Here is a 13,361-nt window from a genome sequence, read left to right on the forward strand (position 1 = left end):
TGATCTCACAGGAAGCCTGACAGAGCGAGGAATAGAATCCATATTTTTTTACATTTACCCTCGAGAATATCTCCCCACTAGGCACACTTATTCTTGCATGGTCTTTTGCACTCCTGTGCATGCATGTCTACAGTGCCATCTATGCTTGCTTCACTCACGTTACTTTTCAACCTCTACCGTGCCCCGTTTGCTTCAGCTCTCCCTTCTGGTTGTACGTTCACACCTCAAATATGCACAAACATCTTAATTCATTCTTATAGCAGAAGGTAGCTTGTTATTTTGTAGTTTGTCACAGTTAAGTGGAGTACCACAGTGAGATAGTAAAGATATGGGGAATACAAGTTTTTTATTGTGACGGAAATGAAATAGCTGCAAAGTACGAAATATCAGGTTTTTTTAGACAGTTTGTTTAGCAATGCATTGTAATTTTCAAATGCTAAGAATATTATACTAAGGCTGTGGTGTTAAATAATGGCCAGAATGTATACAGAAAACATCCAAATCTGCCTAAGTTTGCTGATTGATCAAAATCCTTAATTTCTCAAATGTTTTCTCCCCTTTCCATGCAACTTTGGTTTTGGCTACTTATTCAGCTGGTAAGAATAGTGATTGTTTTTGTGTGTTTTTTCCTGTTGTCACTTTCTAATGGGGTTTCCTACTTTTTACATACTTTGCTCTGGACTGTGGCACACATTGACATTCCTAATCTCTTTAGGAGGTGAAGGAAAAATGGTAACTGACATGAAGCATTCCTGTGTGCATGGCTTGCACTCCACTATAACCCATTTGTATAACACAGGTATTTAAAGTCTGTGTCAAAGAACCATAGAAACGCAACAAAAATAAGAGGAAAGGAATCTAGAAATTACGTGGTATAGATAACATTTTCTATTATTTCAGAATCATGATTTAGCATTTATAATATCAGTATTTGCATTACCAATGAAAGAACAACAGGCTTGTGTGGGATGGAAGTGAGTTGGGGTCCAGAATGAGGGATGTGCCACATAATTCTATACAAATGGAAGCTAAACTCTGTTTTGATATAACGGCAAGTAGTTTTACTGTGTGTTGAGCTATCTTTAAGTTTGAGAGGTAGAACCTTCATATACAGCTTTCATTCCCTCGCAGACTTTTCTTTCAGATGTTGTTGCTTCGTACAGCACAACTGGTTCAATGTCCTACTAAATGTCTCGTGTTTTTCTAAGATGTCTGCCACAGTGAGCTGAAAGGTCAAATATGAAGGTGAACTTGAGGACTGATTCAGACTGGTATATGAAATTAAGGCAGTCTGGCATTCTGATGCAGAGGATTTCAGAAATGCTCCCATGAGACATGATCCAGTCAGAGCTCTGCTTTTGACAGTCTGGAGATGAATGGTAACAAATGTTGACTCTGCGCTGTCCTCTCTCAGAAGGAGATGCAGTTCTAACTGCTAGGAAAATCCTTCTGCTTTTGATCATATGACAGCAGGATTCTTTCCCTTCACTGTGTTTAGTGAAAAGGGCAGACAAGATCTTTGTTTTCCTTGATCTGAGAAATCTGTTCAGCCGTTTAGATTGATGATCTGCATTAAGATCAAGCGAGAGATTTTTAAAAGTCAGTTATAGATTGGTCTCTTAAACATAATCTCACAGAAGTAACAAATCAGAGATTTGTGCACTTGTATTTGGAGCCTGAAACCCTGTTTAAAGGCTAATCAACCACAGAAGTCAGCTTCCTATGTTTTCCTTTGCTGTCTGGATGGATATATTTTGAGACAGTTGTGTGCTGTTGCCGCATGGCATAATCATAAAGTAAATGCCATCTTGCATATTGTGACAGAAATGTGTTTTTGGTAGTACCTCTCTGGTACTTTAAAACTGTTCCAAGTATGAGTTTCCTGAAACTTATAGCTCATTGCATTGGCCTGGGAGTGTGGAAATGGGTATGTGCCATCTAAGAATACAAGTTTTCACAGGCTTGGAACAAGTCTAATCTTTACAATTAGGGTTCCAAAGATGGGAATTGAAATTATGTCTTTTGTCAGACACTTCTCATAACTTGCCTGATGTGCATTATAACTGTAGTTAGAATGTACCATACAGTTAAATTTTTGATGTGTTGCTCATGTCTTCACACAGCATTTACTGAGTTAGTTACAAGAGGGTTAGACAGTAGATGCGGACAGTTGACAAGGAGAGGCATGAAGTCTAGACAATAAGAAACCCTAAGGTATGGGGAACTGACCAGCAATTGGCTGGCTTTAGGCAGCGTCGGAAGATGTGGGTTTTGAGCTGTTTTACAAAAGTATCTGTGAGGTAGAGAAAAGGGACAGATTGTTCAACAGCTGGTGTGGCAGCATCAAAGAATGAACCTCACAAAGGAGGGTAAAGAATGAAGAACATACGAGGAGGTCAGAATTGGAAGAGCAGATGAAGCCAGTAGAGTATAAGGAGAAAAGATTGGAGAAATAGAAGGGAGAGTCTTGGCAGTGCAGTGCCTTGAGGGTGAGGGGTGCGATTTTGCTAGTAGATAGAGGACCTGTGGAGCCCTTTCAGAGTGGTGGCGATGTGATTATGTTCATGTGTAAAGGTTAGAAGGTGGATACAGGGTTCTGAATAGATGGGAGTCTAGGTGCAGGTTCTCTTGGGAAGCTATAGAGGGAGGAGGGCAGCAGTAATCCAGGTGTGAAAAGGCAAATGGATACGAGTTCCAGTAAGTGTGTGTTGAGGTAGTGACTTGTGTGGAATATGGAGGCCTAGCTAATGGAAAGACTTGTAAGAAGATCCTGAGAGATAAATGAGCTAAAGACTCAACTGAGCATACCTATCTTTCAGAGGAAGAAGTTTGCCTCTCTGAAGATAAGTTTAAAAAAAAAACCTAAGACTGAATCAAGGGTCAACTTGACATTTAAAAAGAGAAGTTATTGAATGATCTGAAAGAGATGGAGAAATGTCCTTAGGATAAAAGGGACAGTCAATTACAAGGGAGGGATGACCCTGAGGCATCAACATAGTGTCTGAAGTGAAGTGTTCAGAGGGTGATATAGATGGTTAGTAGTGTAAAGTGCTATACAGAGGCCCAAGAGGGTAACTAATGGGGCCACAGTCTACAAGGTAGAGCAAATCACTGAAAATTCTGAGGTGCATCCTTTCGACGCTATGAAGCACAGAAAAGATGAAAGATGTTGCAGGCAGTGTGGTGGTTGGAAACATGGGTTGCTAAGAGTAAGTTGGATATGGGGTTATATTTGTCGAGGTGAAAGATGGATTTCTAGAAGAGTCATGACAGCTGCCACTGGATTTAATTGTTTGCTTGGGCTAAATTTGCTTGTTGGGTTTAGCATGCGGGTGCTGGGTGGTGATGGTTGCGGCCTATGATATACAGGAGTTCAGACTAGATGATTTGGTGGTGTCCTTTGTCCTTAAACTCTGACACTTTGTCTGTGGTCTGGATAGGGAGCTAGAGTAGAGACAGTTGGAAAGAGATCAGACACGAATGGGTTCAGGGAGTTTTCTGTCTGAAGTGTATGGTATCAGTTAGGTGAGGTGCAGATGGCTGTGGTATCAGATGTGAGAGGATTGAATCTATGTAAAGAGAAAAAGAGAAGGTGGAGCTGGTGGGTATCCCATACTATTGCAGTTTTAGAATGGAAGAATATGGCAGACTTTGTAAGTGAAAAAGAAGAGGGAGACAGGGTGGTGAAGAAGTAAGCTAATGTAACTGAAGAGTGATCAAGGAATTTTTGTTGTCTTTAAAGAATACAGAATAATAAAATGATGATTTTTCCAGACCGGAGGGTGGCTTGAGGGAAGTCTGGGATTTATCCAGACATTACAGTGGAGGAAGTGTCTTTTGCACTAGCATTTCTCCAGTTGATGGCCTTTTGTCTTAAGGATTTGGAGTTCAGTAGTGGACTGGGTCAGGAAGTAGGTAACTGAGATACAGAAAGAATTATGTTCAATGGTAAGAAGTAGAATAAAGAGGTTTGGAAAAAAGGGTCATAAGAACAGCCGTAATGGATCAGACCAGTGATCAATCTAGCCCAGTATTCTGTCTTCCGACAGCTGCTGCAGAGGAAAGGAACAGAACAGGGCGATTATCAAGTGGTCCACTTCTGTTATCCTGTCCCAGCATCAGGCAATCAGAGGCTTAAGGACACCCAGAGCATGTGGTTGCATTGCAGGCCATCTTAGCTAATAGCCATTGATGGACCTATCCCCCAGGAACTTACCTAATTCATTTTTGAACCTAGTTATACTTTTGGCCTTCACAGGATGACCCTGGCAATGAGTTCTAAAGGTTGACACTGCGGTGTGTAGAGAAGTATTTCCTTTTGGTTGTTTTGTGACTCCTGGCTCTTACGTTATGTGAAGGGGTAAATAACACTTCCTTATTCACTTTCTCCATACCATTCATGATTTGATAGATCTCTAACACATCCCTTGTTAATTGTCTTTTTCCCAAGCTGAACAGTCCTGGTTGTCTTAACCTCTCCTGATATGGAAGCTGTTCCGTACCAATAATCACTTTTGTTGCCCTCCTCTATACTTTTTCCAGTTCTAATCTCTTTTTTGAGATGGAGTGACCAGCACTGCATGCAGTATTCAAGGTGTTGGCATACCATGGCTTTATATAGTGGCATTATACTGTTTACTGTCTCGTTATCTATCTCTTTCCCCATGGTTCCTAACATTCTGTTAGCTTTTTTGACTGCCTCTGTACATTGAGCAGATGTTTTCAGAGGAATATCCACATTGACTCTAAGATCTTTTTTTTTTTTTTTTTTCCCTTGAGTGGTGTTAGCTAATTTAGACACCATCATTTTGCATGGATAGTTGGGATTATGTTTTTACATTGGGATTACATTGCATTTATCAACATTGAATTTCATCTGCATTTTGTTTGCCCGGTCACCCCGTTTTGTGAGATCCCTTTTGTAACTCTTTGCAGTCAGCTTTGGACTTAACTATCTTGAGTAATTTTGTACTGTCTGCAAAGTCTGCCACCTAATAGCTGACCCCTTTTTCCAGATCATTTATGCATGTGTTGAACAACGCTGGTCCCAGTACAGATCCTTGGGGGACCCCGTTATTTACCTCTCTCCTGTCCTGTTCCTGTCTTCTAACCAGTTACTGAACCATGAGAGGACCTTCCCTCTTATCCCATGACTGCTTACTTTGCTTAAGAGCCTTTGATGAGGGATCTTGTCAAAGGCTTCTTGAAAGTCCAAGTACACTGTATCCACTAAATCATTCTTGTTCACGTGTGTGTTTGACCATCTCAAAAGTCTGATTGGTGAGGCGTGATTTCCCTTTACAAAAACCATGTTGACTCTTCCACTACAAGTCGTGTTCATATATGTGTCTGATAATTCTGTTCTTTACTATAGTGTAAATCAATTTGTCTGGTACTAAAGTTAGGCTTACCTGCCTGAAATTGCCGGAATCACCTCTGGAGCCCTTTTTATCTATCATCCAGTCATCTGGGTCCAGGTATTATGATGAAAAGTATGAGTGTGTAAAATGATTATACAAATGGTTTAAAGCAGTGGTTTTCAGCTAGCATCTTAATGCTACTATATAAATCTGATATACCCACACCTTGAATAGTGCATGCAGTTCTGGTTGCCCTATCTCAAAAAAAGATATATTGGAATTTGAAAATGTTCAGAGAACAACAAAAATGATTAGTGGTATGGAACAGCTTCCGTAGCAGAGATTAAAAAGATTGGGACTGTTCAGTTTAGAAAAGAGACAACTAAGGGGGGGAGGGGTCAATAGCGATCTATAAAATCACGAATGGTGTGGAGAAAGTGAATTGGGACAAGAACCAGGGGTCATCAGATGGAATGATTAGGCAACAGGTTTAAAATAAACAAAAGGAAGTACTTCTTGACGCAATGCACGGTCAACCTGTGGAACTTGTTACCAGGGCATGTTGTGAAGATCAAAAGTATAACTGGCTTCAATAAAAAATGAGACTAGTTCATGGAGAATGGGACCATCAATAACTATTAAACAAGATGGTCAGGGACACAAGCCCACATTCTGAGTATCCCTAAATGTCTGACTGCCAAATGCTGGGACTGGACGATGGGACGGATCGCTCGATAATTCTCCTGTTTGGTTCTTTCCCTCTGTAACATCTGGCAGTGGTCATTTTTGGAAGACAAAATACTGGGCTGGATAGACATAGTATGCCCATTCTTATGGTCTTATCAAACTTTCTAGGGGGACTCAGCAAGCCTTCCCACTCAATCATGGGATTGCAATACCATCTGCTCAAATTTGGCCCGGTCACCCTCTGTCATGACAGAGGGCTGGCTGGAGCAAATCTGAGTGAGTGGCATTGCGACATGGCACATGGGAGTTGAACTCGTTTCTGAAATTGAGAAATACTGCCTTGTAAAACTTTGTGGATATTAAGGTGTGTGCTTTTAAAAGGTTTCCTAGTCTAGGCAGAGTTAGACAACGGGGTCAATGGACTGATTTTAGTTAAAATAGAATCCTCTTTAGTGGAATCTATGTATTAATGTCTCCAGTTCCATCATTAGAATGTAATATTTTGCAAGGGGTGTGCTCCAAATTTAAAAAAACAAACAAAAAAAAAATAAAAAAGGTGGGGGGAACAAGTGGTTCAAAGGGATGGGACTCATCAAGTAGAAATTAAATTTAGTAAAGTAATAAGTGTGTTAATTCTAGTCTCGTATTTTTGCCAGGAATTTACCACCGCTGGTTCCTCCAACACAGACACTGGGAAGGCCTCGGGCAACCTAGAGACCAAATATAAGATCAAGGACTATGGACTTACATTCACCCAGAAATGGAACACAGACAACACACTGGGGACAGAGGTGTCAATGGAGGATAAGGTAAGAGAAAGTGGAAATTATGAAAGCGATTCAGCAAGTCAAGTAAAAATACTGTGAGAATAAACCAATAGAAGATATAAATGATAGGTGAGCTATGGTAAATTAGGACTAACTAAAATATAGCATAGAAGGGAGTACCTCAACTCATTCTTTTTGTACAGTGTGTGGGAGTTTTCATATAACTCTGTTTCTGAATTTGATGTTCTTAAAGGTGGAGTTGTAGTGCAGAAAGGCAGAGAGCATACAAATATCCTCTCCCAATACTATGCATCATAATTCAGATTTGCAGCAGGACTGCTATTGCAGATGGGCATTCTGAGTATTCATATTGTATTTTAATAAATTGTGAGGTTATTTTCTGATACGTAAATATATCCATTAAGGACTAGAGGAGTCCTTGATTTTCATTTATGACCGAAGCCAGGTTTTAAATCTAATCTTTCAAAAGTGAAGCGGTTGTCCCATTTGGTTTGTACTGTAACTTGCCCCTGCATACTTACTAACTTACATTACAAAACAAATATAGCAGCAGGTAGAGGAGGCACTTTTATTCTAAAGTGTGCAAAGATGCATAGTTGAGTCTGTTCTCTGCCTCAAAATTGCCTCCAAGCTCTGCTAGTGGAGCCAGCTGCTCTTGTAAACAGTATGAGGTGGATAGCTGAAGACAAAGGTAGTTGTAAATTTTTAATGTGCACACAGACTAGACAAATCTGTGTATCTGGAAAACCCACCAAAGTCTGTAAATTGCAAACACAGATTACCTCCGAATCTTAATTTTTTTCTTAAACTACTGTGACATGAAATGCAGTAAACTAACTGTAATTCAATATTATGGTTGCAAGAAGAACCATTCAGAAGCTAGGAAGAACTAAAAATTAAAGTTAACTTGGCCGTGATGCATTTATGAAGTATTTTCTATTCTTTCCCTTGTTAAAATAAGCAGAGGATTACTGTGTCATGGACATATGATGTTTGTTACTGGGTCCCCTGGGTGCAATCTGGACTGTGGGACTGCTGAGCCCTCTGTCCACCGTCGTGGGTTTCCTCTTACGCTGTGGTGCTGTATCAAGCCACAAACCTCTGTCGGGTACTGCACTTACGCAGACATCCACCCAACTGAGTTACACGAATGCTCTACCACCCACTCATGAATCATCAATAGGAAGGCTCCACCAATTCCCCTCAGCTCCCTAGCCTTGCACCCCAGAACTATACCGTCTTGTACTGGTCCAAAATTCATTACCCATTCCAATCCTCCGTCAATGTGGAGAGGACACACACTAGCCTTTGTAAACTGAGCTGAGATTTCCCAAGCACTTCAACCAAAACACATTGTTTTAAGTAAAATAGAAAACAGATTTATTAACTACAGAAACATAGATTTTAAGTGATTATAAGTAGCAAGCGTAAAGGCCAAAGTTGGTTATCTAAGAAATAAAAATAAGTTAAGTTCTGCAAACTAAACAGGATTTGAATCAAGCAGTGTAGATGGTACAAACAGGTTTCGGTTTCCCAATACATGGACTGGGACTCTTTCCTAGCCTGGGACCCCCTTCCCCCATTCAAAGTCTTTGTCTTTCAGATGTTTCTTCCAGGTGTTGAGCTGGGAGGAAAAGAGCCAAGTGATGGTGTCACTTCCCCTCTTATGTTTTCTTCCAGCTTGCGAAAGATCTTTGCTTTGAGGTGGGTTAATCCGCCCCCCAAGGCGTACATGCTTCCTCTAGAATAGAGGATTCTATTTTCAGTGGGTATCAATGAGCCATTAACACTGTCTAGCTACCTGACAGGCTGGTTTTGGGTGTTCCCAACCTCACGGCATATTTCAATGACATACCCATAGCAAAACTTCCTAACTTTACATACAATCCAACAGGATATTAATGTTAAACAGATCAATACTTTTAAAATGATACCTCACAACTAGCATACTTTGTACAAAACATATCATAATTATGACAGTGGTGAATATGGGGGTTCTAGGGGGCTGCTTTGAGGTACAGGGTATCACAGTGTTTAATATGCCAGATGTGCAGTATGGTCAAGTTAAGCAACCTTACTTTTGGAATTGCCTGGCTTTTAAGTATTTCATCTTGCAAACTGGTGATTTGCATTTAACATATAAGAAAGATTAACGACCTAAAAACTAATATATGCAGCAATACAATATTATATGTATATTCAAGGGGGTTGTTTAGATGTTGTCCAACCGGCCATGCAAAATATTTAAATAGTTAGCGCTGTGAGTGCAAATAAAAAAGTTAGACTTAAAGTAAAGATTTACTAGTTGGCCAACCAAAGCAAGGTCCTATACTCAGCTCAGTATTGTTTCTCAGTGCTGTGCAATAACTCTTGACAACTGCATCCAATTAATTGAAAAATTTCATGGAATGTTGTTTTGATTTTTGGTGAAGATTAAAAAAACAACAACCTGTTTTCAGCTAAAATCAAGCCCACAGTGTGTCCATTTGGTGCAGCAGCAGCAGAAACTCTGGCACCCTCTCCTGCTGCCTACACACACTAGAGGGTTGCATGCTTCATTGCTCGTGTAGGCCTTGCTCTGTAGATTTGTCTAATTTTTTTTTAAGTGCAAATGGAGGCACTGTCTTTCCCTGCCATGCCCCTTGAAATATCTTCCTTCCCACAAGATTGAGAAGGAAGGAGTGGACAACTGGTGCTGTCTTTGAGGAGGCAGAACATTAGGGAGAAGGAATGAAATGTTCTCTCTCCTTTCCCTCTGGCTGTCCAGGAGTATTGTTATGCTGCAAACTGTTAATGGATGCCATCAACAGATGACAGCAACTTTGTCCCCCATTTTCCTGCCATTCAGTGTTCAAATTATCCCCCAAAATAAAAAGTTTCTGGCCACTGATGTCTAGAATATTCTCTGAAATTTCAGAATTGATCAGATGGGGCATTCAAAAGTTATTGCATTACATACAGACATATATAGAAACAGAGAAATGCCATCAAGTTGAATGTAAGGCCTCACATGGGAAAGATTAGTAAGGCTGGGACTTTTCAGCTTGGAAAAGAGACAACTAAGGGGGGGAATCTTACAGAGGTCTATAAAATCATGACTGGTGTGGAGAAACTAAATAAGGAAATGTAATGTACTCCTCATAACACAAGAACTAGGGGTCACCAAATGAAATTAATAGGCAGTAGGTTTAAAACAAAGAGGAAGTATTTCTTCACACAACACACAGTGAACCTGTAGAACTGTTTGCCACAGGATGTTGTGTATAACAGGTTTTAAAAAGGAACTAGGTAAGTTCAGGTCCATCAATGGCTATTAGTCAGGATGGGCAGGGATGGTGTCCCTAGCCTCTGTTTGCCAGAAGCTGGGAATGGGCGACGGGATGGATCACTTGATGATTACCTGTTCTGTTCATTCCCTCTGGGGTACCTGCCATTGGCCACTGTCAGAAGACGGGATACTGGGCTGGTTGGACCATTGGTCTGACCCAGTATGGCCATTCTTATGCTCTGAGTACATATTTATAAGGTGTCCGGGAATGTGGAAAACTAGTGAAGCTACTTGCTTTATTCACTCAAACTAAATCTTCAATGTGGAGTTCTCTGCAAATTACTTACTTTTTGTGCCAAAGATCAGCTTCTATTCAGACAAGAAGAGGAGATGGGAATTATAGTAAGGTAAGAGAATATAATGCCAATCATCTTTTTCAATAGAAGGAGTCCAGATAATCTGACTTCTTTTTTTCCTTCTTTGCAGTTAGCTGAGGGATTGAAGCTGACTCTTGACACCATATTTGTACCAAACACAGGGTAAATATCCTCCTTCAATTTTGTGTTAAAGATTCCTAGAATTGGATTAAACATATGAAAAGTTAATTGTCTGTCTTCAGTGGCAGTGATAAATGAGCATAGTCCTATTCCAGTATCCCAACAGGTAGGCGTTCTGGGTAAAAATAAAGAACTTTTTTTGATTCTGAAGAGCTTGGTAGAATATTTGTAAGGGCGCAGCTAATATCAGGTTTATAATAACATATTAGATGAAAGACTCCTCTCAAAAACATAATTTTCCCTCCATCTAAAAATGTGTAATAAATAAATACTCAGAAATGGTACTTCTATACCTCTAACATTGGGGATTGTGTGAAAGTAGAAAAGTGTCACCGATTTCAAAAGGGAGCTAGATAGATTCATGGAAAATAGTCCATCAATGGCTGTTAGCCAGGATGGGCAAGAATGGTGTCACTAGCCTCTGTTTGCCAGAAGCTGGGATTGGGTGACAGGGCATGGATCACTTGATGATCTGTTCTGTTCATTCCCTTTGGGGCACCTGCCATTGGCCACTGTCAGACGACAGGATACTGGGCTTGATGGACCTTTGGTCTGACCCAGTATGGCCATTCTTATGTTTTTATTAGTATTATTATTTGTGTTACCGTAGTACGTAGGAGATCTAGTTGTGGACCATGACCCCACTGTGCTAGGTGCTGTGCAGACACAGAACAGTAAGGCAGTCTCTGCCTCAGAGAGCTTAGAATCTAAATATAAGGCAAGAGATGACAGATGAATACAGAGAACAGAGTACAAAGAAACAGTGAGGCAATATTAGTCAGCATGATCAGCGGTGGTATCAGTGCACCACCAGCTTAACCATTGTCAGGGTTTTTTGGTTTTTTGTAGGCATCACAGTAAAGGAGAGTTTGAAGGAGGATAATGAGTTAGCTTTGCTGGTGTTTATGGGGAGCTCCACTGAATCATGAGGGGCTGCATGGGAGAAAGCACAAAGGTGTTTGTTTGAAAGTTTAACAAGTGGGTGATAGAGGCTAGCATCATGGGCCATTTGGAGACACGAGTTGACATCTCCATAGGAAATAAGAGATGATAGGGATGGTGGGGGTAGGCTGCAAAAGGGCCTTGAAAGCAAAAGCATCTTATGTTTGATGTGACAGATAAGTTTGATGTGACTAGATGAATTTAAAGAGAGAGGTGACATGGTAAAAGTGATGGGCTAGGAGAATGATTCTTGCAATAGCATTCTAATTGGATATGGGTGGGGCAAAATTGTATTTGCAAGAGAGAAGGAGGTTGCAGTAATTGTGATATGAGATGGAGAGCTTGGAGGAGCTTTTTACTTAGTGGGTGGTTAGTGAAAGGCCATATCTTAGATGTTATGTGGCAAGAATCTCCCAAGATTTAGACATAGCCTGGATATAAGGACCTAGAGAGAGGTCTGAGTCAAAGATGATGCCCAGGTCACAGGCCTGAGTGACAAGCCAGGATGCTGCTGTTGTCCACAGTGATAGAGAAAAGAGGTTTCTTGTAGGAAAGGGCTTGCGGGGAGAGGGAAGATTAGGAGCTGTGTTTTAGTCATGTTGAACTTGAGCTGATGGCTAGATGCCCACGAGGAGATCTCGGAGAGACAGGCTTAGACTTTTGTTTGGAGAAAAGGAGTTAGGTCTGGAGGAAGATCTGTAAGTTGTCAGCATAGAGATAAAAGTTGAATTTGTGTTTGCGGATAAGATGACCCAGATACGAGATGTAGAGAAAAAAGAGATGAGGAATGAGGACAGATGAACCCCCTACGCAGTTGAAGGGGGATACGGAAGATCTTCCTAAGGATACACTGAAGGAGCAATTAGAGAGGTAGGAAGAGACCTGTAAGAGAACAGTCATAGAAGCCAAGAGAGGACAAGATTCAGAGAAGAGGAGGATGGATCACTTTTTGCAGATGTTAAGGTGCTTGAGGTATTGTGAAGAGTAAGGGCAAGTCTACATCACAAAATTAAGTCGACCTATAGCCACCACAGTAAGTAAGTGATTGTGCATCTCCACGCTACTCTCCTTGTGTCAGTGCATTCCCACTAGCAGTGCACCATGGGTAGCTATCCCACTGTGCAGGTTGCCACCATCTAGTGAAGGGTGTTAGGGGAAGGGTTTGCAATGTCTCATGGGGGCAAAACATTCTCATGAGGGTGACTGGGCACATGGCTCGAACATCCCGTGATGTATTTTTCTCCTTCCCCTAATTTTATCCACATCCCATAATGTTTCACGTCTGTTTTCAAAAGCCTAGCGTACCCGGGAGTACGCCATCTCTAGAGAAGCATAGATCCCGCACAGCTCTGCACTATTGTGAACTCAATGCGCCTGATCCCGCAGTATTTCCAGAGGAGCCACCAGATGGAATATGACAGTTCCTTTCTGGTGGCCCTGCTGGAAGCCCTGGAACGAAACAATTCCTGGTTGCTATTGGCAGTCATGGAGCAGCTGAACATGGTGGAGAGTTGGTTCTGGTCCTGAGAAACAAGTACCGATTGGTGGGATGGCATCGTTATGCAGGTATGGGATTATGAGCAGTGGCTGCAAAACTTCTGAATGCGCAAGGCCGCTTTCCTGGAAAGGGTGGCCTGGTATGGTATTGCCACCCTTCTGTGGCGCTGCCTTCACAGATGGGTGCCCGGCCATCTGCCTCTGCTCTCCGGCCACCCTGCTGCGAAAGCAGCAGCGCAGAAGGGTGGCAATACCATACCAT

General features: G+C 41.3%; 1 protein-coding gene across 11 annotated transcripts in view; it reads left to right on the top strand.

The window, feature by feature from the left end:
- LOC140903558 (DNA polymerase beta) overlaps positions 1 to 13,361 on the top strand; it is a 71,983-nt gene that overhangs the window by 51,579 nt on the left and 7,043 nt on the right. For 10 of the 11 annotated variants that reach the window (XM_073325030.1, XM_073325031.1, XM_073325032.1 and 7 more), the window contains 2 exons: positions 6,704 to 6,856; positions 10,590 to 10,642. In XM_073325030.1, coding sequence (XP_073181131.1) covers positions 6,704 to 6,856; positions 10,590 to 10,642 — 206 coding nt within the window. Of the gene's footprint in view, positions 1 to 851; positions 1,246 to 6,703; positions 6,857 to 10,589; positions 10,643 to 13,361 lie in introns of those variants that run through there. The other variant, XM_073325042.1, reaches the window with a different exon arrangement.

Source organism: Lepidochelys kempii, chromosome 26, assembly GCF_965140265.1.
Source record: "Lepidochelys kempii isolate rLepKem1 chromosome 26, rLepKem1.hap2, whole genome shotgun sequence".
NCBI lineage: Eukaryota > Metazoa > Chordata > Testudines > Cheloniidae > Lepidochelys > Lepidochelys kempii.